General features: G+C 47.6%; 1 protein-coding gene across 1 annotated transcript in view; it reads right to left on the minus strand.

The window, feature by feature from the left end:
- The window catches only part of BZW2 (basic leucine zipper and W2 domains 2), a 234,318-nt gene that overhangs the window by 50,266 nt on the left and 158,144 nt on the right, over positions 1-25,908 (minus strand). Inside the window, exon 5 of the mRNA XM_077490692.1 lies at positions 2,879-2,944. Coding sequence (XP_077346818.1) covers positions 2,879-2,944 — 66 coding nt within the window. The remainder of the gene's footprint in view (positions 1-2,878; positions 2,945-25,908) is intronic.

Here is a 25,908-nt window from a genome sequence, read left to right on the forward strand (position 1 = left end):
CCTGTAAAATAAATATAACTTCCGTTTTGGGTATACAGGAACATTATATGGAAAAGAAGAGAGAAGAAAGGAGAGTGACAGAAAGATGAAGGGGATAAAAAAAAAAGATAATTAAAAAAAGGATAAAAGGGGGGGGGGGGGGTAGAAAAAAGAAAGGATAATAAAAAAAGGATAAAAAAAAAGGATAAGGGGGGGGGGGGGGTAGAGGGCTCAGGGGTAGTAACTGTTGGTATAGGGGTGGGCTCGCTTGGGCCCATGAAACACCAAAATATATGGCACTCTAGAGGCGCCCTTCACAGATTAAAAAAAAACACAAACTTGTAAGTATAGCCAAAGGCCAATATAATATTACAGAGCAATATATTCCACAACAGCTGTAATAATCAATTTACAGTGTGCCATCATCCCCCACACCCTACAGCATTGTATTCATATATGTATCCTTAAATACAAAAAGGTATCTCCCACTATCTCTTTCATGCTTAGGAAAAGAAGAGCGCTTAGAAAGATATAGTAATTTAGTAATAGTATGTGTGCACCCTCATCCCATTAGATTAAAGGAACAATGGATGTCTCCTATCTCCCAAGGGGGACATCAACAGAGATAAAGGAGTGAGTATCGGGACTATTACGGGGCACATGAAGTATTTTTATATAAGAGATAAGTATCAAGACAATAAGTCATAAAAAACTATTTATTTAAAGAAAACAAATGAATAAGAAACATATAAAAGTATATACGAGGTCTCAAAATACAGTTGGTAGAGACTCATGAAGTGTTTATTCAACTAGTTTTGCTTAATTGCTTCGGCAGGATAACACCTAAGTCTGCAGATATAAACATGTCGTTAGTATCAATAGATACAAAACTCACAAATATTAATAAATTTAATTTAAATAAATCTATACAGTTTGTTGAGACATGAGAGAAAAAAATGTCATCATTACAATTTGAACATAGAGGCATATTCCTACCTCTCCTTTCAAGCCCACTCTCTGCTCCCGGTCAAGCCCAAAGGTGCAAAGGGAGAAGGTTCCTCCCGGCGACTGGGGGAGGAATAAATCACAGTGCCAGCGACAAGTTGAAAATGTTATAAGGGTTTGCTGGGTATATAAAGATATTAATATGATCATAAGGATGAAGTAAATTGGAAGTAAAATGAAGATTTAATGAAGGGATGTGAGGAAAACCACCGCAAAAAGGAAGCAAAGAAGAATATATACCCCCGGTGAACTAGAATAAAATTAAGGGATTGTGAGGAGAGCCAGAGGTGGTATCTATACACTCGATAGCTGAGAAGAGTTCCGTGGTTGGGAAAGAAGGTACAAAATGTGAGTAAATAAAGGTGAACTGGGAAAGATCAGTGAATCAAAACACAAGATCCATTAGGAAGTAAGGTCAGAAGGGGTGAATGAAAAAGGAACTGGTGGGAAACACTTGAATCTACTGAACATTGGGCCAATTCGAGATGGACCGTTTGTCGCCCCTGTCTCCTAGCTAATCCCTGGTTTACTACCTTCTAGAGCTAGTCTTCTGGCTTCCCTCTCCCCCGGGATCCCCAAAATCTCTTCTTCTTGCTTTCCCAAGAGGAGGTAAAATTTTAACATTTATTCTGGTAACTACACCTTGTTCCTTTTTCATTCACCCCTTCTGACCTTACTTCCTAATGGATCTTGTGTTTTGATTCACTGATCTTTCCCAGTTCACCTTTATTTACTCACATTTTGTACCTTCTTTCCCAACCACGGAACTCTTCTCAGCTATCGAGTGTATAGATACCACCTCTGGCTCTCCTCACAATCCCTTAATTTTATTCTAGTTCACCGGGGGTATATATTCTTCTTTGCTTCCTTTTTGCGGTGGTTTTCCTCACATCCCTTCATTAAATCTTCATTTTACTTCCAATTTACTTCATCCTTATGATCATATTAATATCTTTATATACCCAGCAAACCCTTATAACATTTTCAACTTGTCGCTGGCACTGTGATTTATTCCTCCCCCAGTCGCCGGGAGGAACCTTCTCCCTTTGCACCTTTGGGCTTGACCGGGAGCAGAGAGTGGGCTTGAAAGGAGAGGTAGGAATATGCCTCTATGTTCAAATTGTAATGATGACATTTTTTTCTCTCATGTCTCAACAAACTGTATAGATTTATTTAAATTAAATTTATTAATATTTGTGAGTTTTGTATCTATTGATACTAACGACATGTTTATACCTACTTGTATATCTGCAGACTTAGGTGTTATCCTGACGAAGCAATTAAGCGAAACTAGTTGAACACCTCATGAGTCTCTACCAACTGTATTTTGAGACCTCGTATATACTTTTATATGTTTCTTATTCATTTGTTTTCTTTAAATAAATTGTTTTTTATGACTTATTGTCTTGATACTTATCTCTTATATAAAAATACTTCATGTGCCCCGTAATAGTCCCTATACTCACCCCTTTATCTCTGTTGATGTCCCCCTTGGGAGATAGGAGACATCCATTGTTCCTTTAATCTCTTTCATGCTGATGAAGTCAGGGGGCCCAGTTGGCAAATAAACGATGCGTTTCATGGGTTTAAAATCCCACCGCCTCAGGGGCTGATAAAAAAAAAAATCAGTAAACCAAACAAATATAAAAGGCGCTGCAAAGCCCTATGAAACTGGACTGAATGGGGATCCGAAATAGTCAACTGATTCCATCCCAGAACTTGCGGTTCCAACTGGAGTACCTTGTGAATCCTACTAATGGCTACATTTCCAATGGGGATAATCAGAGGAGGGGAAAAAAAAGAGCTCAGTAGTGGATTCTGTTTAGGAGGAAGTGTCTTCGTAGGAGTCATTTGGAATGTCCAGCCCCTGCCCAACTGCTATAGCATAACTTACCTTCTTAATTTCGTCTTCAAAGGCTTTTTCCAGGTATTTATATCTCCTGATCAGTTTGCTGAAGACCTGCAGGACATGATAGAATAGACTAGTGAGTACTGTAAGTCGGACTTTATTTCTGCTTAATTTGTTTTCATCTACACAGGAAGACAGGTTATTTTCCTAATTTGATAAAACAAATATATAAAACCACTTTTAGACTGTATACAATAAAAAAAAAAAAAAAAAAATTATATATATATATATAGATTAAAAAAAATTATATTTTATATACCGTATATACTCGAGTATAGGCCGACCCGAATATAAGCCGAGGCCCCCAATTTACCCCCCAAAAAAACTGGCAAACTTATTGACTCGTGTATAAGCCGAGGGTGAGACATGCCTGTCCATCCCTGTGTGTGTGTCCGTCCCTGTGTGTCCGTCCATCCCTGTGTGTCCGTCCATCCCTGTGTGTGTGTGTGTCCATCCATCCATCCATCCCTGTGTGTGTGTCCATCCATCCATCCATCCCTGTGTGTGTGTGTGTCCATCCATCCATCCATCCCTGTGTGTGTGTGTCTCCATCCATCCATCCATCCCTGTGTGTGTGTGTCTCCATCCATCCATCCATCCCTGTGTGTGTGTGTCTCCATCCATCCATCCATCCCTGTGTGTGTGTGTCTCCATCCATCCATCCATCCCTGTGTGTGTGTGTCTCCATCCATCCATCCATCCCTGTGTGTGTGTGTCTCCATCCATCCATCCCTGTGTGTGTGTGTCCATGTGTGTGTGTGTGTGTGTGTGTGTGTGTGTGTGTGTGTGTGTGTGTGTGTCCAGCCTACCTGTGTCCCGAGCCTGTGTCCCGAGCCTCCGTCCCGTGCCTTGCCTCCTTGCCTCCGTCCCGTGCCGTGCCTTGCCTCCTTGCCTCCGTCCCGTGCCGTGCCTTGCCTCCTTGCCTCCGTCCCGTGTCGTGCCTTGCCTCCGTCCCGTCCCGTGCCGTGCCTTGCCTTGCCTCCGTCCCGTGCCTTGCCAGGATCGCCGCTCTTCGTCGGCGCCTCGGCGGACATACTACAATTCGAAAGCCGCGCCTCCGCCTCCGCCTGTGATAGGCGGAACACTGAATTTCCCAGCAGCCTGTGTTCCGCCTATCACGGACATCGTCTCATCCTCGTACTACGGACGAGGATGAGACGATGTCCGTGATAGGCGGAACACAGGCTGCTGGGAAATTCAGTGTTCCGCCTATCACAGGCGGAGGCGGAGGCGGAGGCGCGGCTTTCGAATTGTAGTATGTCCGCCGTCTGTCTGCTCGATACGCTGATCGAGCAGTCAGACGGCGATGACTCGAGTATAAGCCATAAGTATAAGGCACTTTCAGCCTCAAAAAAGAGGCTGAAAATCTCGGCTTATACTCGAGTATATACGGTATATATATATATATATATATATATATATATATATATATATATATTACAGCTTATAAACATACAGTATAGCCCATTTTAAAGACAAAATTTTAGTATGGCCTTCGATTTCTACCCCTTTTACTCATTAGGCTGGTTTGTCCTCAATTCAGATAATTAAGTGCCCACTGAATCCAGTATTGTTCTGCTCTGATCTGTTGCGCAGCCGTCACAGTCCCTGTCCTGCGCGGTCATCTTTGCTTGTCCTCGTTTAGGGCCTGTAAATTGAAAGTGAAGCATCCTGGGATATGTGATGGGAATATTCCACAAAGCTTCACATCGCTAGAGACGTCCTTCTTCTCTATGCAAGAATAGAAGCTGAGGGGCTGGCAGGCAAAAAGGAAAAAACATAACTGTCAAAAAAAAAAAAAAAAAAATTTGCACGTGGAAGGATGTCCAGTACATCCAGGTGAAGTTCTGCTTTAAGGCTAATCTGTTAGACCTTAAATTGGATCTTCACCCTCTAAACAATAATTCCCTCCTCTCCGGTCCTCTGCACTGACTTAAAAAAAGAAAAAAAAAAAGAAGATTTTACAAGATTCTTTAGCCCTGCATTCCTTTGCCATGTCACTCTCCTAGGCGAATGGCGTGCAATGCCCTCCCTTTGCCTCCTGGGACATGCATGTCACATATCCCTGGGGGCAGCAAAGCCTTTCATTCTATAAAGATAGAGAGGGTGGGCCTAGCAGGATGTCATTGGGAGGTGCGCTGGATGAACCTGGAACAGCCAGAAACCTCTGGATGACGTCACACCAAAATACCAGGTAAGTAGCGGTTTAATAAGGAAAAAAAATAAAATAATAATTGGCTGAAACTTCAAGCCGCAATCCGATTGGCCGAAACTTTAAGCCGCATGCCGATTGGCCGAAAACTTCAAGCCGCAATCCGATTGGCCGAAACTTTAAGCCGCAAGCCGATTGGCCGAAACTTCAATCTGCAAGCTGATTGGCTGAAACTCCAAGCCGATTGGCCGAAACTTCAAGTCGCAAGCCGATTGGCAGAAACTTCAAGTCGCATGCCGATTGGCTAAAACTTCAAGCCGCAAGTCGATTACCCGAAACTTCAAGCCGCAAGCCGATTGGCCAAAACTTCAAGTCTCAAGCCGATTGGCCGAAACTTCAAGCCGCAAGCCGATTGGCCGAAACTTCAAGCCGCCAAACATATGTGTTTTTAGCAAAGACCCTAGAGAATACAATGGCGGTCGTTGCAACTTTGTATCTCGTGCGGTATTTGCGCATCAATTTTTCAAACAAGTTTTCTTTTTTAAACAGTTTTGTGCTAAAAAAAACAAAAAAACAGTAAAGTTAGCCCATTTTTTTTCGCATAATGTGAAAGATGAAGTTATGCCGAGTAAATAGATAGCATGTCACGTCGCAAGCTGATTGGCCGAACAAATCGCAAACAGATAGGCCAAAACTTCAACCGCAAGCCGATTGGCCGAAACTTTAAGCCGCAAGCCGATTGGCCGAAATTTCAAGTCGCAAGCCGATTGGCTGAAAACTTCAAGCCGCAAGCTGATTGGCCGAAAACCTCAAGCCGCAAGCCGATTGGCCAAAACTTTAAGCAGCAAGCCGATTGGCCGAAACTCCAAGCCTCAAGCCGATTGGCCGAAACTTCAAGCCATAAGCCGATTGGCCGAAACTTCAAGCCGCAAGCCGTTTGGCCGAACAAGTCGCAAGCCCATTGGCTGAATATCAAGTCGCAAGCCCTTTGGCTGAATATCAAGTCGCAAGCCCATTGGCTGATCATCAAGTCGCCAAACATGTTTTTTTAGCAAAGACCCTAGAGAATACAATGGCGGTGGTTGCAACTTTGTATCTCGTGTGGTATTTGAGTATTAATTTTTCAAACAAGTTTTATTTTTTAAACAGTTTTGTGCTAAAAAAAGAAAACCAGTAAAGTTAGCCCATTTTTTCGCATAATGTGAAAGATGAAGTTATGTCGAGTAAATAGATACCTAACATGTCACATTGCAAGCTGACTGGCCGAACAAGTCGCAAGCCGATTGGCCAAAACTTCAAGCCACAAGCCGATTGGCCAAAACTTCAAGCCGCAAGCCGATTGGCCGAAACTTCAATCTGCAAGCTGATTGGCTGAAACTTCAAGCCTCAAGCCGATAGGCCGAAACTTCAAGCCGCAAGCCGATTGGCCGAAACTTCAAGTCACAAGCCGATTGGCCGAAACTTCAAGCCGATTGGCTGAAACTTCAAGCCGCAATCCGATTGGCCGAAACTTTAAGCCGCATGCCGATTGGCCGAAAACTTCAAGCCGCAATCCGATTGGCCGAAACTTTAAGCCGCAAGCCGATTGGCCGAAACTTCAATCTGCAAGCTGATTGGCTGAAACTCCAAGCCTCAAGCCGATTGGCCGAAACTTCAAGCCGTAAGCCGATTGGCCGAAACTTCTAGCCGCAAGCCAATTACCCGAAACTTCAAGCCGCAAGCCGATTGGCCGAAACTTCAAGTCGCAAGCCGATTGGCCGAAACTTCAAGTCGCATGCCGATTGGCTAAAACTTCAAGCCGCAAGCCGATTGGCCGAAACTTCAAGCCGCAAGCTGATTGGCCGAACAAGTCGCAAGCCCATTGGCTGAATATCAAGTCGCAAGCCCATTGGCTGATCATCAAGTCGCCAAACATGTTTTTTTAGCAAAGACCCTAGAGAATACAATGGCGGTGGTTGCAACTTTGTATCTCGTGTGGTATTTGAGTATTAATTTTTCAAACAAGTTTTATTTTTTAAACAGTTTTGTGCTAAAAAAAGAAAACCAGTAAAGTTAGCCCATTTTTTCGCATAATGTGAAAGATGAAGTTATGTCGAGTAAATAGATACCTAACATGTCACATTGCAAGCTGACTGGCCGAACAAGTCGCAAGCCGATTGGCCAAAACTTCAAGCCGCGAGCAGATTACCCGAAACTTCAAGCCGCAAGCCGATTGGCCGAAACTTCAAGCCGCAAGCCGATTGGCCGAAACTTCAAGCCGCAAGCCGATTGGCCGAAACTTCAAGCCGCAAGCCGATTGGCCGAAACTTCAAGTCGCAAGTCGATTGGCCGAAACTTCAAGTCTCAAGCCGATTGGCCGAAACTTCAAGCCGCAAGCCGACTGGCCGAAACTTTAAGCCACAAGCCGATTGGCCGAAACTTCAAGTCGCAAGTCGATTGGCCGAAACTTCAAGTCTCAAGCCGATTGGCCGAAACTTCAAGCCGCAAGCCGATTGGCCGAAACTTTAAGCCACAAGCCGATTGGCCGAAACTTTAAGCCACAAGCCGATTGGCCGAAACTTTAAGCCGCAAGCCGATTGGCCGAAACTTCAAGCCGATTGGCTGAAACTTCAAGCCGCAAGCCGATTGGCCAAAACTTCAAGCCGATTGGCCGAATCTTCAAGCCGCCAAACATATGTGTTTTTAGCAAAGACCCTAGAGAATACAATGGCGGTCGTTGCAACTTTGTATCTCGTGCGGTATTTGCGCATCAATTTTTCAAACAAGTTTTCTTTTTTAAACAGTTTTGTGCTAAAAAAACAAAAAAACAGTAAAGTTAGCCCATTTTTTTTCGCATAATGTGAAAGATGAAGTGATGCTGAGTAAATAGATAGCATGTCACGTCGCAAGCTGATTGGCCGAACAAATCGCAAGCCGATTGGCCGAAACTTCAAGCCGCAAGCCGATTGGCCGAAACTTCAAGTCGCAAGCCGATTGGCCGAAACTTCAAGCCGATTGGCTGAAACTTCAAGCCGCAAGCCGATTGGCCGAAACTTAAAGCCGCAAGCCGATTGGCCGAAACTTCAAGTCGCAAGCCGATTGGCCGAAACTTCAAGTCGCAAGCCGATTGGCCGAAACTTTAAGCTGCAAGCCGATTGGGCGAAACTTCAAGCCGCAAGCCGATTGGCTGAAACTTCAAGCCGCAAGCTGATTGGCCGAAAACCTCAAGCCGCAAGCCGATTGGCCGAAACTTTAAGCAGCAAGCCGATTGGCCGAAACTTCAAGCCGCAAGCCGTTTGGCCGAACAAGTCGCAAGCCCATTGGCTGAATATCAAGTCGCAAGCCCATTGGCTGATTATCAAGTCGCCAAACATGTTTTTTTAGCAAAGACCCTAGAGAATACAATGGCGGTGGTTGCAACTTTGTATCTCGTGTGGTATTTGAGTATTAATTTTTCAAACAAGTTTTATTTTTTAAACAGTTTTGTGCTAAAAATAGAAAACCAGTAAAGTTAGCCCATTTTTTTCGCATAATGTGAAAGATGAAGTTATGCCGAGTAAATAGATACCTAACATGTCACGTTGCAAGCTGACTGGCCGAACAAGTCGCAAGCCGATTGGCCGAAACTTTAAGCCGCAAGCCGATTGGTCGAAACTTCAAGTCGCAAGCCGATTGGCCGAAACTTCAAGTCGCATGCCGATTGGCCAAAACTTCAAGCCGCAAGCCGATTGGCCGAAACTTCAAGCCGCAAGTCGATTACCCGAAACTTCAAGCCGCAAGCCGATTGGCCGAAACTTCAAGTCTCAAGCCGATTGGTCGAAACTTCAAGCCGCAAGCCGATTGGCTGAAACTTTAAGCCGCAAGCCGATTGGCCGAAACTTCAAGCCGATTGGCTGAAACTTCAAGTCGCAAGTCGATTGGCCGAAACTTCAAGTCTCAAGCCGATTGTTCGAAACTTCAAGCCGCAAGCCGATTGGCTGAAACTTTAAGCCGCAAGCCGATTGGCCGAAACTTCAAGTCTCAAGCCGATTGGTCGAAACTTCAAGCCGCAAGCCGATTGGCCGAAACTTTAAGCCGCAAGCCGATTGGCCGAAACTTTAAGCCGCAAGCCGATTGGCCGAAACTTTAAGTCGCAAGCCGATTGGCCGAAACTTTAAGCCGCAAGCCGATTGGCCGAAACTTCAAGCCGATTGGCTGAAACTTCAAGTCGCAAGTCGATTGGCCGAAACTTCAAGTCTCAAGCCGATTGTTCGAAACTTCAAGCCGCAAGCCGATTGGCTGAAACTTTAGGCCGCAAGCCGATTGGCCGAAACTTCAAGTCGCAAGCCGATTGGCCGAAACTTCAAGCCGATTGGCTGAAACTTCAAGTCGCAAGTCGATTGGCCGAAACTTCAAGTCGCAAGCCGATTGGTCGAAACTTCAAGCCGCAAGCCGATTGGCTGAAACTTCAAGCCGCAAGCCGATTGGCCGAAACTTCAAGCCGCAAGCCCATTGGCCAAACAATTCGCAAGCCCATTGGCCGAACATCAAGTCGCAAGCCCATTGGCTGAATATCAAGTCGCAAGCCCATTGGCCAAAACTTCAAGTCGCAATTGGCTGATCAAGTCGCCAAACATATGTTTTTTTAGCAAAGATCCTAGAGAATACAATGGCGGTCGTTGCAACTTTGTATCTCGTGCAGTATTTGCGCATCAATTTTTCAAACAACTTTTCTTTTTAAACAGTTTTGTGCTAAAAAAAAAAAAACAGTAAAGTTAGCCCATTTTTTCGCATAATGTGAAAGATGAAGTTATGCCGAGTAAATAGATAACTAGCATGTCACGTCGCAAGCTGATTGGCCGAAACTTCAAGCCGCAAGCCGACTGACCGAAACTTCAAGCCGATTGGCCGAAACTTCAAGCCGCAAGCCGATTGGCCGAAACTTCAAGCCACAAGCCGATTGGCCGAAAACTTCAAGCCGCAAGCTGATTGGCCGAAAACTTCAAGCCGCAAGCCGATTGGCCAAAACTTCAAGCCGCAAGCCGATTGGCCGAAACTCCAAGCCTCAAGCCGATTGGCCGAAACTTCAAGCCGCAAGCCGATTGGCTGAAAACTTCAAGCCGCAAGCTGATTGGCCGAAAACCTCAAGCCGCAAGCCGATTGGCCAAAACTTTAAGCAGCAAGCCGATTGGCCGAAACTCCAAGCCTCAAGCCGATTGGCCGAAACTTCAAGCCATAAGCCGATTGGCCGAAACTTCAAGCCACAAGCCGTTTGGCTGAACAAGTCGCAAGCCCATTGGCTGAATATCAAGTCGCAAGCCCATTGGCTGAATATCAAGTCGCAAGCCCATTGGCTGATCATCAAGTCGCCAAACATGTTTTTTTAGCAAAGACCCTAGAGAATACAATGGCGGTGGTTGCAACTTTGTATCTCGTGTGGTATTTGAGTATTAATTTTTCAAACAAGTTTTATTTTTTAAACAGTTTTGTGCTAAAAAAAGAAAACCAGTAAAGTTAGCCCATTTTTTCGCATAAGGTGAAAGATGAAGTTATGCCGAGTAAATAGATACCTAACATGTCACGTTGCAAGCTGACTGGCCGAACAAGTCGCAAGCCGATTGGCCAAAACTTCAAGCCGCGAGCCGATTGGCCGAAACTTCAAGCCGTAAGCTGATTGGCCGAAACTTCTAGCCGCAAGCCAATTACCCGAAACTTCAAGTCGCAAGCCGATTGGCCGAAACTTCAAGTCGCATGCCGATTGGCTAAAACTTCAAGCCGCAAGCCGATTGGCCGAAACTTCAAGCCGCAAGTCGATTACCCGAAACTTCAAGCCGCAAGCCGATTGGCCGAAACTTCAAGTCTCAAGCCGATTGGTCGAAACTTCAAGCCGCAAGCCGATTGGCTGAAACTTTAAGCCGCAAGCCGATTGGCCGAAACTTTAAGCCGCAAGCCGATTGGCCGAAACTTTAAGTCGCAAGCCGATTGGCCGAAACTTTAAGCCGCAAGCCGATTGGCCGAAACTTCAAGCCGATTGGCTGAAACTTCAAGTCGCAAGTCGATTGGCCGAAACTTCAAGTCTCAAGCCGATTGTTCGAAACTTCAAGCCGCAAGCCGATTGGCTGAAACTTTAAGCCGCAAGCCGATTGGCCGAAACTTCAAGTCGCAAGCCGATTGGCCGAAACTTCAAGCTGATTGGCTGAAACTTCAAGTCGCAAGTCGATTGGCCGAAACTTCAAGTCGCAAGCCGATTGGCCGAAACTTCAAGCCGATTGCCTGAAACTTCAAGTCGCAAGTCGATTGGCCGAAACTTCAAGTCTCAAGCCAATTGGTCGAAACTTCAAGCCGCAAGCCGATTGGCTGAAACTTTAAGCCGCAAGCCGATTGGCCAAAACTTCAAGTCGCAAGCCGATTGGCCGAAACTTCAAGCCGCAAGCCGATTGGCCGAAACTTCAAGCCGCAAGCCCATTGGCCAAACAATTCGCAAGCCCATTGGCCGAACATCAAGTCACAAGCTCATTGGCTGAATATCAAGTCGCAAGCCCATTGGCCAAAACTTCAAGTCGCAATTGGCTGATCAAGTCGCCAAACATATGTTTTTTTAGCAAAGATCCTAGAGAATACAATGGCGGTCGTTGCAACTTTGTATCTCGTGCGGTATTTGCGCATCAATTTTTCAAACAACTTTTCTTTTTAAACAGTTTTGTGCTAAAAAAAAAAAAAAAACAGTAAAGTTAGCCCATTTTTTCGCATAATGTGAAAGATGAAGTTATGCCGAGTAAATAGATAACTAGCATGTCACGTCGCAAGCTGATTGGCCGAAACTTCAAGCCGATTGGCCGAAACTTCAAGCCGCAAGCCGATTGGCCGAAACTTAAAGCCACAAGCCGATTGGCCGAAAACTTCAAGCCGCAAGCTGATTGGCCGAAAACTTCAAGCCGCAAGCCGATTGGCCGAAACTTTAAGCAGCAAGCCGATTGGCTGAAAACTTCAAGCCGCAAGCTGATTGGCCGAAACTTCAAGCCGCAAGCCGTTTGGCCGAACAAGTCGCAAGCCCATTGGCTGAATATCAAGTCGCAAGCCCATTGGCTGAATATCAAGTCACAAGCCCATTGGCTGATCATCAAGTCGCCAAACATGTTTTTTTAGCAAAGACCCTAGAGAATACAATGGCGGTGGTTGCAACTTTGTATCTCGTGTGGTATTTGAGTATTAATTTTTCAAACAAGTTTTATTTTTTAAACAGTTTTGTGCTAAAAAAAGAAAACCAGTAAAGTTAGCCCATTTTTTTCGCATAATGTGAAAGATGAAGTTATGTCGAGTAAATAGATACCTAACATGTCACGTTGCAAGCTGACTGGCCGAACAAGTCGCAAGCCGATTGGCCAAAACTTCAAGCCGCAAGCCGATTGGCCAAAACTTCAAGCCGCAAGCCGATTGGCCGAAACTTCAATCTGCAAGCTGATTGGCTGAAACTTCAAGCCTCAAGCCGATAGGCCGAAACTTCAAGCCGCAAGCCGATTGGCCGAAACTTCAAGTCACAAGCCGATTGGCCGAAACTTCAAGCCGATTGGCCGAAACTTTAAGCCGCATGCCGATTGGCCGAAACTTTAAGCCGCAAGCCGATTGGCCGAAACTTCAATCTGCAAGCTGATTGGCTGAAACTCCAAGCCTCAAGCCGATTGGCCGAAACTTCAAGCCGTAAGCCGATTGGCCGAAACTTCTAGCCGCAAGCCAATTACCCGAAACTTCAAGCCGCAAGCCGATTGGCCGAAACTTCAAGTCGCAAGCCGATTGGCCGAAACTTCAAGTCGCATGCCGATTGGCTAAAACTTCAAGCCGCAAGCCGATTGGCCGAAACTTCAAGCCGCAAGTCGATTACCCGAAACTTCAAGCCGCAAGCCGATTGGCCGAAACTTCAAGTCTCAAGCCGATTGGTCGAAACTTCAAGCCGCAAGCTGATTGGCTGAAACTTTAAGCCGCAAGCCGATTGGCCGAAACTTTAAGCCGCAAGCCGATTGGCCGAAACTTTAAGTCGCAAGCCGATTGGCCGAAACTTTAAGCCGCAAGCCGATTGGCCGAAACTTCAAGCCGATTGGCTGAAACTTCAAGTCGCAAGTCGATTGGCCGAAACTTCAAGTCGCAAGCCGATTGGCCGAAACTTCAAGCCGATTGCCTGAAACTTCAAGTCGCAAGTCGATTGGCCGAAACTTCAAGTCTCAAGCCGATTGGTCGAAACTTCAAGCCGCAAGCCGATTGGCTGAAACTTTAAGCCGCAAGCCGATTGGCCGATACTTCAAGTCGCAAGCCGATTGGCCGAAACTTCAAGCCGCTAGCCGATTGGCTGAAACTTCAAGCCGCAAGCCGATTGGCCGAAACTTCAAGCCGCAAGCCCATTGGCCAAACAATTCGCAAGCCCATTGGCCGAACATCAAGTCGCAAGCCCATTGGCTGAATATCAAGTCGCAAGCCCATTGGCCAAAACTTCAAGTCGCAATTGGCTGATCAAGTCGCCAAACATATGTTTTTTTAGCAAAGATCCTAGAGAATACAATGGCGGTCGTTGCAACTTTGTATCTCGTGCGGTATTTGCGCATCAATTTTTCAAACAACTTTTCTTTTTAAACAGTTTTGTGCTAAAAAAAAAAAAAAAACAGTAAAGTTAGCCCATTTTTTCGCATAATGTGAAAGATGAAGTTATGCCGAGTAAATAGATAACTAGCATGTCACGTCGCAAGCTGATTGGCCGAAACTTCAAGCCGATTGGCCGAAACTTCAAGCCGCAAGCCGATTGGCCGAAACTTAAAGCCACAAGCCGATTGGCCGAAAACTTCAAGCCGCAAGCTGATTGGCCGAAAACTTCAAGCCGCAAGCCGATTGGCCGAAACTTTAAGCAGCAAGCCGATTGGCTGAAAACTTCAAGCCGCAAGCTGATTGGCCGAAACTTCAAGCCGCAAGCCGTTTGGCCGAACAAGTCGCAAGCCCATTGGCTGAATATCAAGTCGCAAGCCCATTGGCTGAATATCAAGTCACAAGCCCATTGGCTGATCATCAAGTCGCCAAACATGTTTTTTTAGCAAAGACCCTAGAGAATACAATGGCGGTGGTTGCAACTTTGTATCTCGTGTGGTATTTGAGTATTAATTTTTCAAACAAGTTTTATTTTTTAAACAGTTTTGTGCTAAAAAAAGAAAACCAGTAAAGTTAGCCCATTTTTTTCGCATAATGTGAAAGATGAAGTTATGTCGAGTAAATAGATACCTAACATGTCACGTTGCAAGCTGACTGGCCGAACAAGTCGCAAGCCGATTGGCCAAAACTTCAAGCCGCAAGCCGATTGGCCAAAACTTCAAGCCGCAAGCCGATTGGCCGAAACTTCAATCTGCAAGCTGATTGGCTGAAACTTCAAGCCTCAAGCCGATAGGCCGAAACTTCAAGCCGCAAGCCGATTGGCCGAAACTTCAAGTCACAAGCCGATTGGCCGAAACTTCAAGCCGATTGGCTGAAACTTCAAGCCGCAATCCGATTGGCCGAAACTTTAAGCCGCATGCCGATTGGCCGAAAACTTCAAGCCGCAATCCGATTGGCTGAAACTTTAAGCCGCAAGCCGATTGGCCGAAACTTCAATCTACAAGCTGATTGGCTGAAACTCCAAGCCTCAAGCCGATTGGCCGAAACTTCAAGCCGTAAGCCGATTGGCCGAAACTTCTAGCCGCAAGCCAATTACCCGAAACTTCAAGCCGCAAGCCGATTGGCCGAAACTTCAAGTCGCAAGCCGATTGGCCGAAACTTCAAGTCGCATGCCGATTGGCTAAAACTTCAAGCCGCAAGCCGATTGGCCGAAACTTCAAGCCGCAAGTCGATTACCCGAAACTTCAAGCCGCAAGCCGATTGGCCGAAACTTCAAGTCTCAAGCCGATTGGTCGAAACTTCAAGCCGCAAGCTGATTGGCTGAAACTTTAAGCCGCAAGCCGATTGGCCGAAACTTTAAGCCGCAAGCCGATTGGCCGAAACTTCAAGCCGATTGGCTGAAACTTCAAGTCGCAAGTCGATTGGCCGAAACTTCAAGTCGCAAGCCGATTGGCCGAAACTTCAAGCCGATTGCCTGAAACTTCAAGTCGCAAGTCGATTGGCCGAAACTTCAAGTCTCAAGCCGATTGGTCGAAACTTCAAGCCGCAAGCCGATTGGCTGAAACTTTAAGCCGCAAGCCGATTGGCCGAAACTTCAAGTCGCAAGCCGATTGGCCGAAACTTCAAGTCTCAAGCCGATTGGTCGAAACTTCAAGCCGCAAGCCGATTGGCTGAAACTTTAAGCCGCAAGCCGATTGGCCGAAACTTCAAGTCGCAAGCCGATTGGCCGAAACTTCAAGCCGCTAGCCGATTGGCTGAAACTTCAAGCCGCAAGCCGATTGGCCGAAACTTCAAGCCGCAAGCCCATTGGCCAAACAATTCGCAAGCCCATTGGCCGAACATCAAGTCGCAAGCCCATTGGCTGAATATCAAGTCGCAAGCCCATTGGCCAAAACTTCAAGTCGCAATTGGCTGATCAAGTCGCCAAACATATGTTTTTTTAGCAAAGATCCTAGAGAATACAATGGCGGTCGTTGCAACTTTGTATCTCGTGCGGTATTTGCGCATCAATTTTTCAAACAACTTTTCTTTTTAAACAGTTTTGTGCTAAAAAAAGAAAACCAGTAAAGTTAGCCCATTTTTTCGCATAATGTGAAAGATGAAGTTATGCCGAGTAAATAGATAACTAGCATGTCACGTCGCAAGCTGATTGGCCGAAACTTCAAGCCGCAAGCCGACTGACCGAAACTTCAAGCCAATTGGCCGAAACTTCAAGCCGCAAGCCGATTGGCCGAAACTTCAAGCCGCAAGCCGATTGGCCGAAACTTCAAGCCACAAGCCGATTGGCCGAAAACTTCAAGCCGCAAGCTGATTGGCCGAAAACTTCAAGCCGCAAGCCGATTGGCCGAAACTTCAAGCCGCAAGCTGATTGGCCGAAAACCTCAAGCCGCAAGCCGATTGGCCAAAACTTTAAGCAGCAAGCCGATTGGCCGAAACTCCAAGCCTCAAGCCGATTGGCCGAAACTTCAAGCCATAAGCCGATTGGCCGAAACTTCAAGCCGCAAGCCGTTTGGCCGAACAAGTCGCAAGCCCATTGGCTGAATATCAAGTCGCAAGCCCATTGGCTGAATATCAAGTCGCAAGCCCATTGGCTGATCATCAAGTCGCCAAACATGTTTTTTTAGCAAAGACCCTAGAGAATACAATGGCGGTGGTTGCAACTTTGTATCTCGTGTGGTATTTGAGTATTAATTTTTCAAACAAGTTTTATTTTTTAAACAGTTTTGTGCTAAAAAAAGAAAACCAGTAAAGTTAGCCCATTTTTTTCGCATAATGTGAAAGATGAAGTTATGCCGAGTAAATAGATACCTAACATGTCACGTTGCAAGCTGACTGGCCGAACAAGTCGCAAGCCGATTGGCCAAAACTTCAAGCCGCAAGCCGATTGGCCAAAACTTCAAGCCGCAAGCCGATTGGCCGAAACTTCAATCTGCAAGCTGATTGGCTGAAACTTCAAGCCTCAAGCCGATAGGCCGAAACTTCAAGCCGCAAGCCGATTGGCCGAAACTTCAAGTCACAAGCCGATTGGCCGAAACTTCAAGCCGATTGGCTGAAACTTCAAGCCGCAATCCGATTGGCCGAAACTTTAAGCCGCATGCCGATTGGCCGAAAACTTCAAGCCGCAATCCGATTGGCCGAAACTTTAAGCCGCAAGCCGATTGGCTGAAACTCCAAGCCTCAAGCCAATTGGCCGAAACTTCAAGCCGTAAGCCGATTGGCCGAAACTTCTAGCCACAAGCCAATTACCCGAAACTTCAAGCCGCAAGCCCATTGGCCGAAACTTCAAGTCGCAAGCCGATTGGCCGAAACTTCAAGTCGCATGCCGATTGGCTAAAACTTCAAGCCGCAAGCCGATTGGCCGAAACTTCAAGCCGCAAGTCGATTACCCGAAACTTCAAGCCGCAAGCCGATTGGCCGAAACTTCAACTCTCAAGCCGATTGGTCGAAACTTCAAGCCGCAAGCCGATTGGCTGAAACTTTAAGCCGCAAGCCGATTGGCCGAAACTTCAAGTCGCAAGTCGATTGGCCGAAACTTCAAGTCTCAAGCCGATTGGTCGAAACTTCAAGCCGCAAGCCGATTGGCTGAAACTTTAAGCCGCAAGCCGATTGGCCGAAACTTTAAGCCGCAAGCCGATTGGCCGAAACTTTAAGTCGCAAGCCGATTGGCCGAAGCTTTAAGTCGCAAGCCGATTAGCTGAAACTTTAAGCCGCAAGCCGATTGGCCGAAACTTTAAGCCGCAAGCCGATTGGCCGAAACTTTAAGCCGCAAGCCGATTGGCCGAAACTTCAAGCCGATTAGCTGAAACTTCAAGCCGCAAGCCGATTGGCCGAAACTTCAAGTCGCATGCCGATTGGCCGAAACTTCAAGCCGATTGGCTGAAACTTCAAGCCACAATCCGATTGGCCAAAACTTTAAGCCGCAAGCCGATTGGCCGAAAACTTCAAGCCGCAAGCCGATTGGCCGAAAACTTCAAGCCGCAATCCGATTGGCCGAAACTTTAAGCCGCAAGCCGATTGGCCGAAACTTTAAGCCGCAAGCCGATTGGCCGAAACTTCAAGCCGCAAGCCGATTGGCCGAAACTTCAAGCCGATTGGCTGAAACTTCAAGCCGCAAGCCGACTGACCAAAACTTCAAGCCGCAAGCCGATTGGCCGAAACTTCAAGCCGCGAGCAGATTACCCGAAACTTCAAGCCGCAAGCCGATTGGCCGAAACTTCAAGTCGCAAGCCGATTGGCCGAAACTTCAAGCCACAAGCCGATTGGCCGAAAACTTCAAGCCGCAAGCTGATTGGCCGAAAACTTCAAGCCGCAAGCCGATTGGCCAAAACTTTAAGCAGCAAGCCGATTGGCCGAAACTCCAAGCCTCAAGCCGATTGGCCGAAACTTCAAGCCGCAAGCCGATTGGCTGAAAACTTCAAGCCGCAAGCTGATTGGCCGAAAACCTCAAGCCGCAAGCCGATTGGCCGAAACTCCAAGCCTCAAGCCGATTGGCCGAAACTTCAAGCCATAAGCCGATTGGCCGAAACTTCAAGCCACAAGCCGTTTGGCCGAACAAGTCGCAAGCCCATTGGCTGAATATCAAGTCGCAAGCCCATTGGCTGATCATCAAGTCGCCAAACATGTTTTTTTAGCAAAGACCCTAGAGAATACAATGGCGGTGGTTGCAACTTTGTATCTCGTGTGGTATTTGAGTATTAATTTTTCAAACAAGTTTTATTTTTTAAACAGTTTTGTGCTAAAAAAAGAAAACCAGTAAAGTTAGCCCATTTTTTTCGCATAATGTGAAAGATGAAGTTATGTCGAGTAAATAGATACCTAACATGTCACGTTGCAAGCTGACTGGCCGAACAAGTCGCAAGCCGATTGGCCAAAACTTCAAGCCGCAAGCCGATTGGCCAAAACTTCAAGCCGCAAGCCGATTGGCCGAAACTTCAATCTGCAAGCTGATTGGCTGAAACTTCAAGCCTCAAGCCGATAGGCTGAAACTTCAAGCCGCAAGCCGATTGGCCGAAACTTCAAGTCACAAGCCGATTGGCCGAAACTTCAAGCCGCAATCCGATTGGCCGAAACTTTAAGCCGCATGCCGATTGGCCGAAAACTTCAAGCCGCAATCCGATTGGCCGAAACTTTAAGCCGCAAGCCGATTGGCTGAAACTTTAAGCCGCAAGCCGATTGGCCGAAACTTCAAGTCGCAAGTCGATTGGCCGAAACTTCAAGTCTCAAGCCGATTGGTCGAAACTTCAAGCCGCAAGCCGATTGGCTGAAACTTTAAGCCGCAAGCCGATTGGCCGAAACTTTAAGCCGCAAGCCGATTGGCCGAAACTTTAAGTCGCAAGCCGATTGGCCGAAACTTTAAGTCGCAAGCCGATTGGCCGAAACTTTAAGCCGCAAGCCGATTGGCCGAAACTTTAAGCCGCAAGCCGATTGGCCGAAACTTTAAGCCGCAAGCCGATTGGCCGAAACTTCAAGCCGATTGGCTGAAACTTCAAGCCGCAAGCCGATTGGCCGAAACTTCAAGTCGCATGCCGATTGGCCGAAACTTCAAGCCGATTGGCTGAAACTTCAAGCCACAATCCGATTGGCCAAAACTTTAAGCCGCAAGCCGATTGGCCGAAAACTTCAAGCCGCAATCCGATTGGCCGAAACTTTAAGCCGCAAGCCGATTGGCCGAAACTTTAAGCCGCAAGCCGATTGGCCGAAACTTCAAGCCGCAAGCCGATTGGCCGAAACTTCAAGCCGATTGGCTGAAACTTCAAGCCGCAAGCCGACTGACCAAAACTTCAAGCCGCAAGCCGATTGGCCGAAACTTCAAGCCGCGAGCAGATTACCCGAAACTTCAAGCCGCAAGCCGATTGGCCGAAACTTCAAGTCGCAAGCCGATTGGCCGAAACTTCAAGTCTCAAGCCGATTGGCCGAAACTTTAAGCCGCAAGCCGATTGGCCGAAACTTCAAGCCGCAAGCCGATTGGCCGAAACTTCAAGCCGCCAAACATATGTGTTTTTAGCAAAGACCCTAGAGAATACAATGGCGGTCGTTGCAACTTTGTATCTCGTGCGGTATTTGCGCATCAATTTTTCAAACAAGTTTTCTTTTTTAAACAGTTTTTTGCTAAAAAAAAAAAAAAAAACAGTAAAGTTAGCCCATTTTTTCGCATAATGTGAAAGATGAAGTTATGCCGAGTAAATAGATAACTAGCATGTCACGTCGCAAGCTGATTGGCCGAACAAGTCGCAAGCTGATTGGCCGAACAAGTTGCAAGCCTATTGGCCAAAACTTCAAGCCGCAAGCCGATTGGCCGAAAACTTCAAGCCGCAAGCCGATTGGCCGAAACTTTAAGCCGCAAGCCGATTTGCCGAAACTTCAATCTGCAAGCTGATTGGCTGAAACTTCAAGTCGCAAGCCGATTGGCCGAAACTTCAAGCCGATTGGCTGAAACTTCAAGCCGCAAGCCGATTGGCCGAAAACTTCAAGCCGCAAGCCGATTGGCCGAAACTTTAAGCCGCAAGCCGATTTGCCGAAACTTCAATCTGCAAGCTGATTGGCTGAAACTTTAAGCCGCAAGCCGATTGGCCAAAACTTTAAGTCGCAAGCCGATTGGCCGAAACTTTATGTCGCAAGCCGATTGGCCGAAACTTTAAGCCGCAAGCCGATTGGCCGAAACTTTAAGCCGCAAGCCGATTGGCCGAAACTTCAAGCCGATTGGCTGAAACTTCAAGCCGCAAGCCGATTGGCCGAAACTTCAAGTCGCATGCCGATTGGCCGAAACTTCAAGCCGATTGGCTGAAACTTCAAGCCACAATCCGATTGGCCAAAACTTTAAGCCGCAAGCCGATTGGCCGAAAACTTCAAGCCGCAAGCCGATTGGCCGAAAACTTCAAGCCGCAATCCGATTGGCCGAAACTTTAAGCCGCAAGCCGATTGGCCGAAACTTTAAGCCGCAAGCCGATTGGCCGAAACTTCAAGCCGAAAGCCGATTGGCCGAAACTTCAAGCCGATTGGCTGAAACTTCAAGCCGCAAGCCGACTGACCAAAACTTCAAGCCGCAAGCCGATTGGCCGAAACTTCAAGCCGCGAGCAGATTACCCGAAACTTCAAGCCGCAAGTCGATTGGCCGAAACTTCAAGTCTCAAGCCGATTGGCCGAAACTTCAAGCCGCAAGCCGATTGGCCGAAACTTTAAGCCACAAGCCGATTGGCCGAAACTTTAAGCCGCAAGCCGATTGGCCGAAACTTCAAGCCGCAAGCCGATTGGCCGAAACTTCAAGCCGCCAAACATATGTGTTTTTAGCAAAGACCCTAGAGAATACAATGGCGGTCGTTGCAACTTTGTATCTCGTGCGGTATTTGCGCATCAATTTTTCAAACAAGTTTTCTTTTTTAAACAGTTTTTTGCTAAAAAAAAAAAAAAAAAACAGTAAAGTTAGCCCATTTTTTCGCATAATGTGAAAGATGAAGTTATGCCGAGCAAATAGATAACTAGCATGTCACGTCGCAAGCTGATTGGCCGAACAAGTCGCAAGCTGATTGGCCGAACAAGTTGCAAGCCTATTGGCCAAAACTTCAAGCCGCAAGCCGATTGGCCGAAAACTTCAAGCCGCAAGCCGATTGGCCGAAACTTTAAGCCGCAAGCCGATTTGCCGAAACTTCAATCTGCAAGCTGATTGGCTGAAACTTCAAGCCGCAAGCCGATTGGCCGAAAACTTCAAGCCGCAAGCCGATTGGCCAAAACTTTAAGCCGCAAGCCGATTTGCCGAAACTTCAATCTGCAAGCTGATTGGCTGAAACTTCAAGTCGCAAGCCGATTGGCCGAAACTTCAAGCCGATTGGCTGAAACTTCAAGCCGCAAGCCGATTGGCCGAAACTTAAAGCCGCAAGCCGATTGGCCGAAACTTCAAGCCGCAAGCCGATTGGCCGAAACTTCAAGCCGATTGGCTGAAACTTCAAGTCGCAAGTCGATTGGCCGAAACTTCAAGTCGCAAGCCGATTGGCCGAAACTTCAAGTCGCATGCCGATTGGCCAAAACTTCAAGCCTCAAGCCGATTGGCCGAAACTTCAAGTCGCAAGCCGATTGGCCGAAACTTCAAGTCGCATGCCGATTGGCCAAAACTTCAAGCCTCAAGCCAATTACCCGAAACTTCAAGCCGCAAGCCGATTGGCTGAAACTTCAAGTCGCAAGCCGATTGGCCGAAACTTCAAGCCGCAAGCCGATTGGTCGAAACTTCAAGTCGCAAGCCGATTGGCCGAAACTTCAAGCCGATTGGCTGAAACTTCAAGTCGCAAGTCGATTGGCCGAAACTTCAAGTCGCAAGCCGATTGGCCGAAACTTCAAGTCGCATGCCGATTGGCCAAAACTTCAAGCCTCAAGCCGATTGGCCAAAACTTCAAGCCTCAAGCCGATTGGCCGAAACTTCTAGCCGCAAGCCAATTACCCGAAACTTCTAGCCGCAAGCCAATTACCCGAAACTTCAAGCCGCAAGCCGATTGGCCGAAACTTCAAGTCGCAAGCCGATTGGCCGAAACTTCAAGTCGCATGCCGATTGGCCAAAACTTCAAGCCGCAAGCCGATTGGCCGAAACTTCAAGCCGCAAGCCGATTGGCCGAAACTTCAAGTCGCAAGTCGATTGGCCGAAACTTCAAGTCTCAAGCCGATTGGTCGAAACGTCAAGCGCAAGCCGATTGGCTGAAACTTTAAGCCGCAAGCCGATTGGCCGAAACTTCAAGTCGCAAGCCGATTGGCCGAAACTTCAAGCCGATTGGCTGAAACTTCAAGTCGCAAGTCGATTGGCCGAAACTTCAAGTCGCAAGCCGATTGGCCGAAACTTCAAGTCGCATGCCGATTGGCCAAAACTTCAAGCCACAAGCCGATTGGCCGAAACTTTAAGCCGCAAGCCGATTGCCCGAAACTTCAAGCCGCAAGCCGATTGGCCTAAACTTAAAGCCGCAAGCCGATTGGCCGAAACTTCAAGCCGCAAGACGATTGGCAGAAAACTTCAAGCCGCAAGCCGATTGGCAGAAAACTTCAAGCCGCAAGCCGATTACCCGAAACTTCAAGCCGCAAGCCGATTGGCCGAAACTTCAAGTCGCAAGCCGATTGGCCGAAACTTCAAGTCGCATGCCGATTGGCCAAAACTTCAAGCCTCAAGCCGATTGGCCGAAACTTCAAGTCGCAAGCCGATTGGCCGAAACTTCAAGTCGCAAGCCGATTGGCCAAAACTTCAAGCCTCAAGCCAATTACCCGAAACTTCAAGCCGCAAGCCGATTGGCCGAAACTTTAAGCCGCAAGCCGATTTGCCGAAACTTCAATCTGCAAGCTGATTGGCTGAAACTTCAAGTCGCAAGCCGATTGGCCGAAACTTCAAGCCGATTGGCTGAAACTTCAAGCCGCAAGCCGATTGGCCGAAACTTCAATCTGCAAGCTGATTGGATGAAACTTCAAGTCGCAAGCCGATTGGCCGAAACTTCAAGCCGATTGGCTGAAACTTCAAGCCGCAAGCCGATTGGCCGAAACTTAAAGCCGCAAGCCGATTGGCCGAAACTTCAAGCCGCAAGCCGATTGGCCGAAACTTTAAGTCGCAAGCCGATTGGCCGAAACTTCAAGCCGATTGGCTGAAACTTCAAGTCGCAAGTCGATTGGCCGAAACTTCAAGTCGCAAGCCGATTGGCCGAAACTTCAAGTCGCATGCCGATTGGCCAAAACTTCAAGCCTCAAGCCGATTGGCCGAAACTTCAAGTCGCAAGCCGATTGGCCGAAACTTCAAGTCGCATGCCGATTGGCCAAAACTTCAAGCCTCAAGCCAATTACCCGAAACTTCAAGCCGCAAGCCGATTGGCTGAAACTTCAAGTCGCAAGCCGATTGGCCGAAACTTCAAGCCGCAAGCCGATTGGTCGAAACTTCAAGTCGCAAGCCGATTGGCCGAAACTTCAAGCCGATTGGCTGAAACTTCAAGCCGCAAGCCGATTGGCCGAAACTTTAAGCTGATTGGCTGAAACTTCAAGCCGCAAGCCGATTGGCCGAAACTTCAAGCCGCAAGCCGATTGCCCGAAACTTCAAGCCGCAAGCCGATTGGCCTAAACTTAAAGCCGCAAGCCGATTGGCCGAAACTTCAAGCCGCAAGACGATTGGCAGAAAACTTCAAGCCGCAAGCCGATTGGCAGAAAACTTCAAGCCGCAAGCCGATTGGCCGAAACTTCAAGCCGCGAGCCGATTACCCGAAACTTCAAGCCGCAAGCCGATTGGCCGAAACTTCAAGTCGCAAGCCGATTGGCCGAAACTTCAAGTCGCATGCCGATTGGCCAAAACTTCAAGCCTCAAGCCAATTACCCGAAACTTCAAGCCGCAAGCCGATTGGCCGAAACTTCAAGCCGCAAGCCGATTGGTCGAAACTTCAAGTCGCAAGCCGATTGGCCGAAACTTCAAGCCGATTGGCTGAAACTTCAAGTCGCAAGTCGATTGGCCGAAACTTCAAGTCGCAAGCCGATTGGCCGAAACTTCAAGTCGCATGCCGATTGGCCAAAACTTCAAGCCTCAAGCCGATTGGCCGAAACTTCAAGCCGTAAGCCGATTGGCCGAAACTTCTAGCCGCAAGCCAATTACCCGAAACTTCAAGCCGTAAGCCGATTGGCCGAAACTTCTAGCCGCAAGCCAATTACCCGAAACTTCAAGCCGCAAACCGATTGGCCGAAACTTCAAGTCGCAAGCCGATTGGCCGAAACTTCAAGTCGCATGCCGATTGGCCAAAACTTCAAGCCGCAAGCCGATTGGCCGAAACTTCAAGCCGCAAGCCGATTGGCCGAAACTTCAAGTCGCAAGTCGATTGGCCGAAACTTCAAGTCTCAAGCCGATTGGTCGAAACTTCAAGCCGCAAGCCGATTGGCTGAAACTTTAAGCCGCAAGCCGATTGGCCGAAACTTCAAGTCGCAAGCCGATTGGCCGAAACTTCAAGCCGATTGGCTGAAACTTCAAGTCGCAAGTCGATTGGCCGAAACTTCAAGTCGCAAGCCGATTGGCCGAAACTTCAAGTCGCATGCCGATTGGCCGAAACTTTAAGTCGCAAGCCGATTGGCCGAAACTTCAAGCCGATTGGCTGAAACTTCAAGTCGCAAGTCGATTGGCCGAAACTTCAAGTCGCAAGCCGATTGGCCGAAACTTCAAGTCGCATGCCGATTGGCCAAAACTTCAAGCCTCAAGCCGATTGGCCGAAACTTCAAGTCGCAAGCCGATTGGCCGAAACTTCAAGTCGCATGCCGATTGGCCAAAACTTCAAGCCTCAAGCCAATTACCCGAAACTTCAAGCCGCAAGCCGATTGGCTGAAACTTCAAGTCGCAAGCCGATTGGCCGAAACTTCAAGCCGCAAGCCGATTGGTCGAAACTTCAAGTCGCAAGCCGATTGGCCGAAACTTCAAGCCGATTGGCTGAAACTTCAAGCCGCAAGCCGATTGGCCGAAACTTTAAGCTGATTGGCTGAAACTTCAAGCCGCAAGCCGATTGGCCGAAACTTCAAGCCGCAAGCCGATTGCCCGAAACTTCAAGCCGCAAGCCGATTGGCCTAAACTTAAAGCCGCAAGCCGATTGGCCGAAACTTCAAGCCGCAAGACGATTGGCAGAAAACTTCAAGCCGCAAGCCGATTGGCAGAAAACTTCAAGCCGCAAGCCGATTGGTCGAAACTTCAAGTCGCAAGCCGATTGGCCGAAACTTCAAGCCGATTGGCTGAAACTTCAAGTCGCAAGTCGATTGGCCGAAACTTCAAGTCGCAAGCCGATTGGCCGAAACTTCAAGTCGCATGCCGATTGGCCAAAACTTCAAGCCTCAAGCCGATTGGCCGAAACTTCAAGCCGTAAGCCGATTGGCCGAAACTTCTAGCCGCAAGCCAATTACCCGAAACTTCAAGCCGTAAGCCGATTGGCCGAAACTTCTAGCCGCAAGCCAATTACCCGAAACTTCAAGCCGCAAACCGATTGGCCGAAACTTCAAGTCGCAAGCCGATTGGCCGAAACTTCAAGTCGCATGCCGATTGGCCAAAACTTCAAGCCGCAAGCCGATTGGCCGAAACTTCAAGCCGCAAGCCGATTGGCCGAAACTTCAAGTCGCAAGTCGATTGGCCGAAACTTCAAGTCTCAAGCCGATTGGTCGAAACTTCAAGCCGCAAGCCGATTGGCTGAAACTTTAAGCCGCAAGCCGATTGGCCGAAACTTCAAGTCGCAAGCCGATTGGCCGAAACTTCAAGCCGATTGGCTGAAACTTCAAGTCGCAAGTCGATTGGCCGAAACTTCAAGTC

Source organism: Lithobates pipiens, unplaced genomic scaffold, assembly GCF_037356315.1.
Source record: "Lithobates pipiens isolate NorthernLeopardFrog02 unplaced genomic scaffold, aLitPip1_a1.2 Scaffold_19, whole genome shotgun sequence".
In the NCBI taxonomy this organism is placed as follows: Eukaryota; Metazoa; Chordata; class Amphibia; order Anura; family Ranidae; genus Lithobates; species Lithobates pipiens.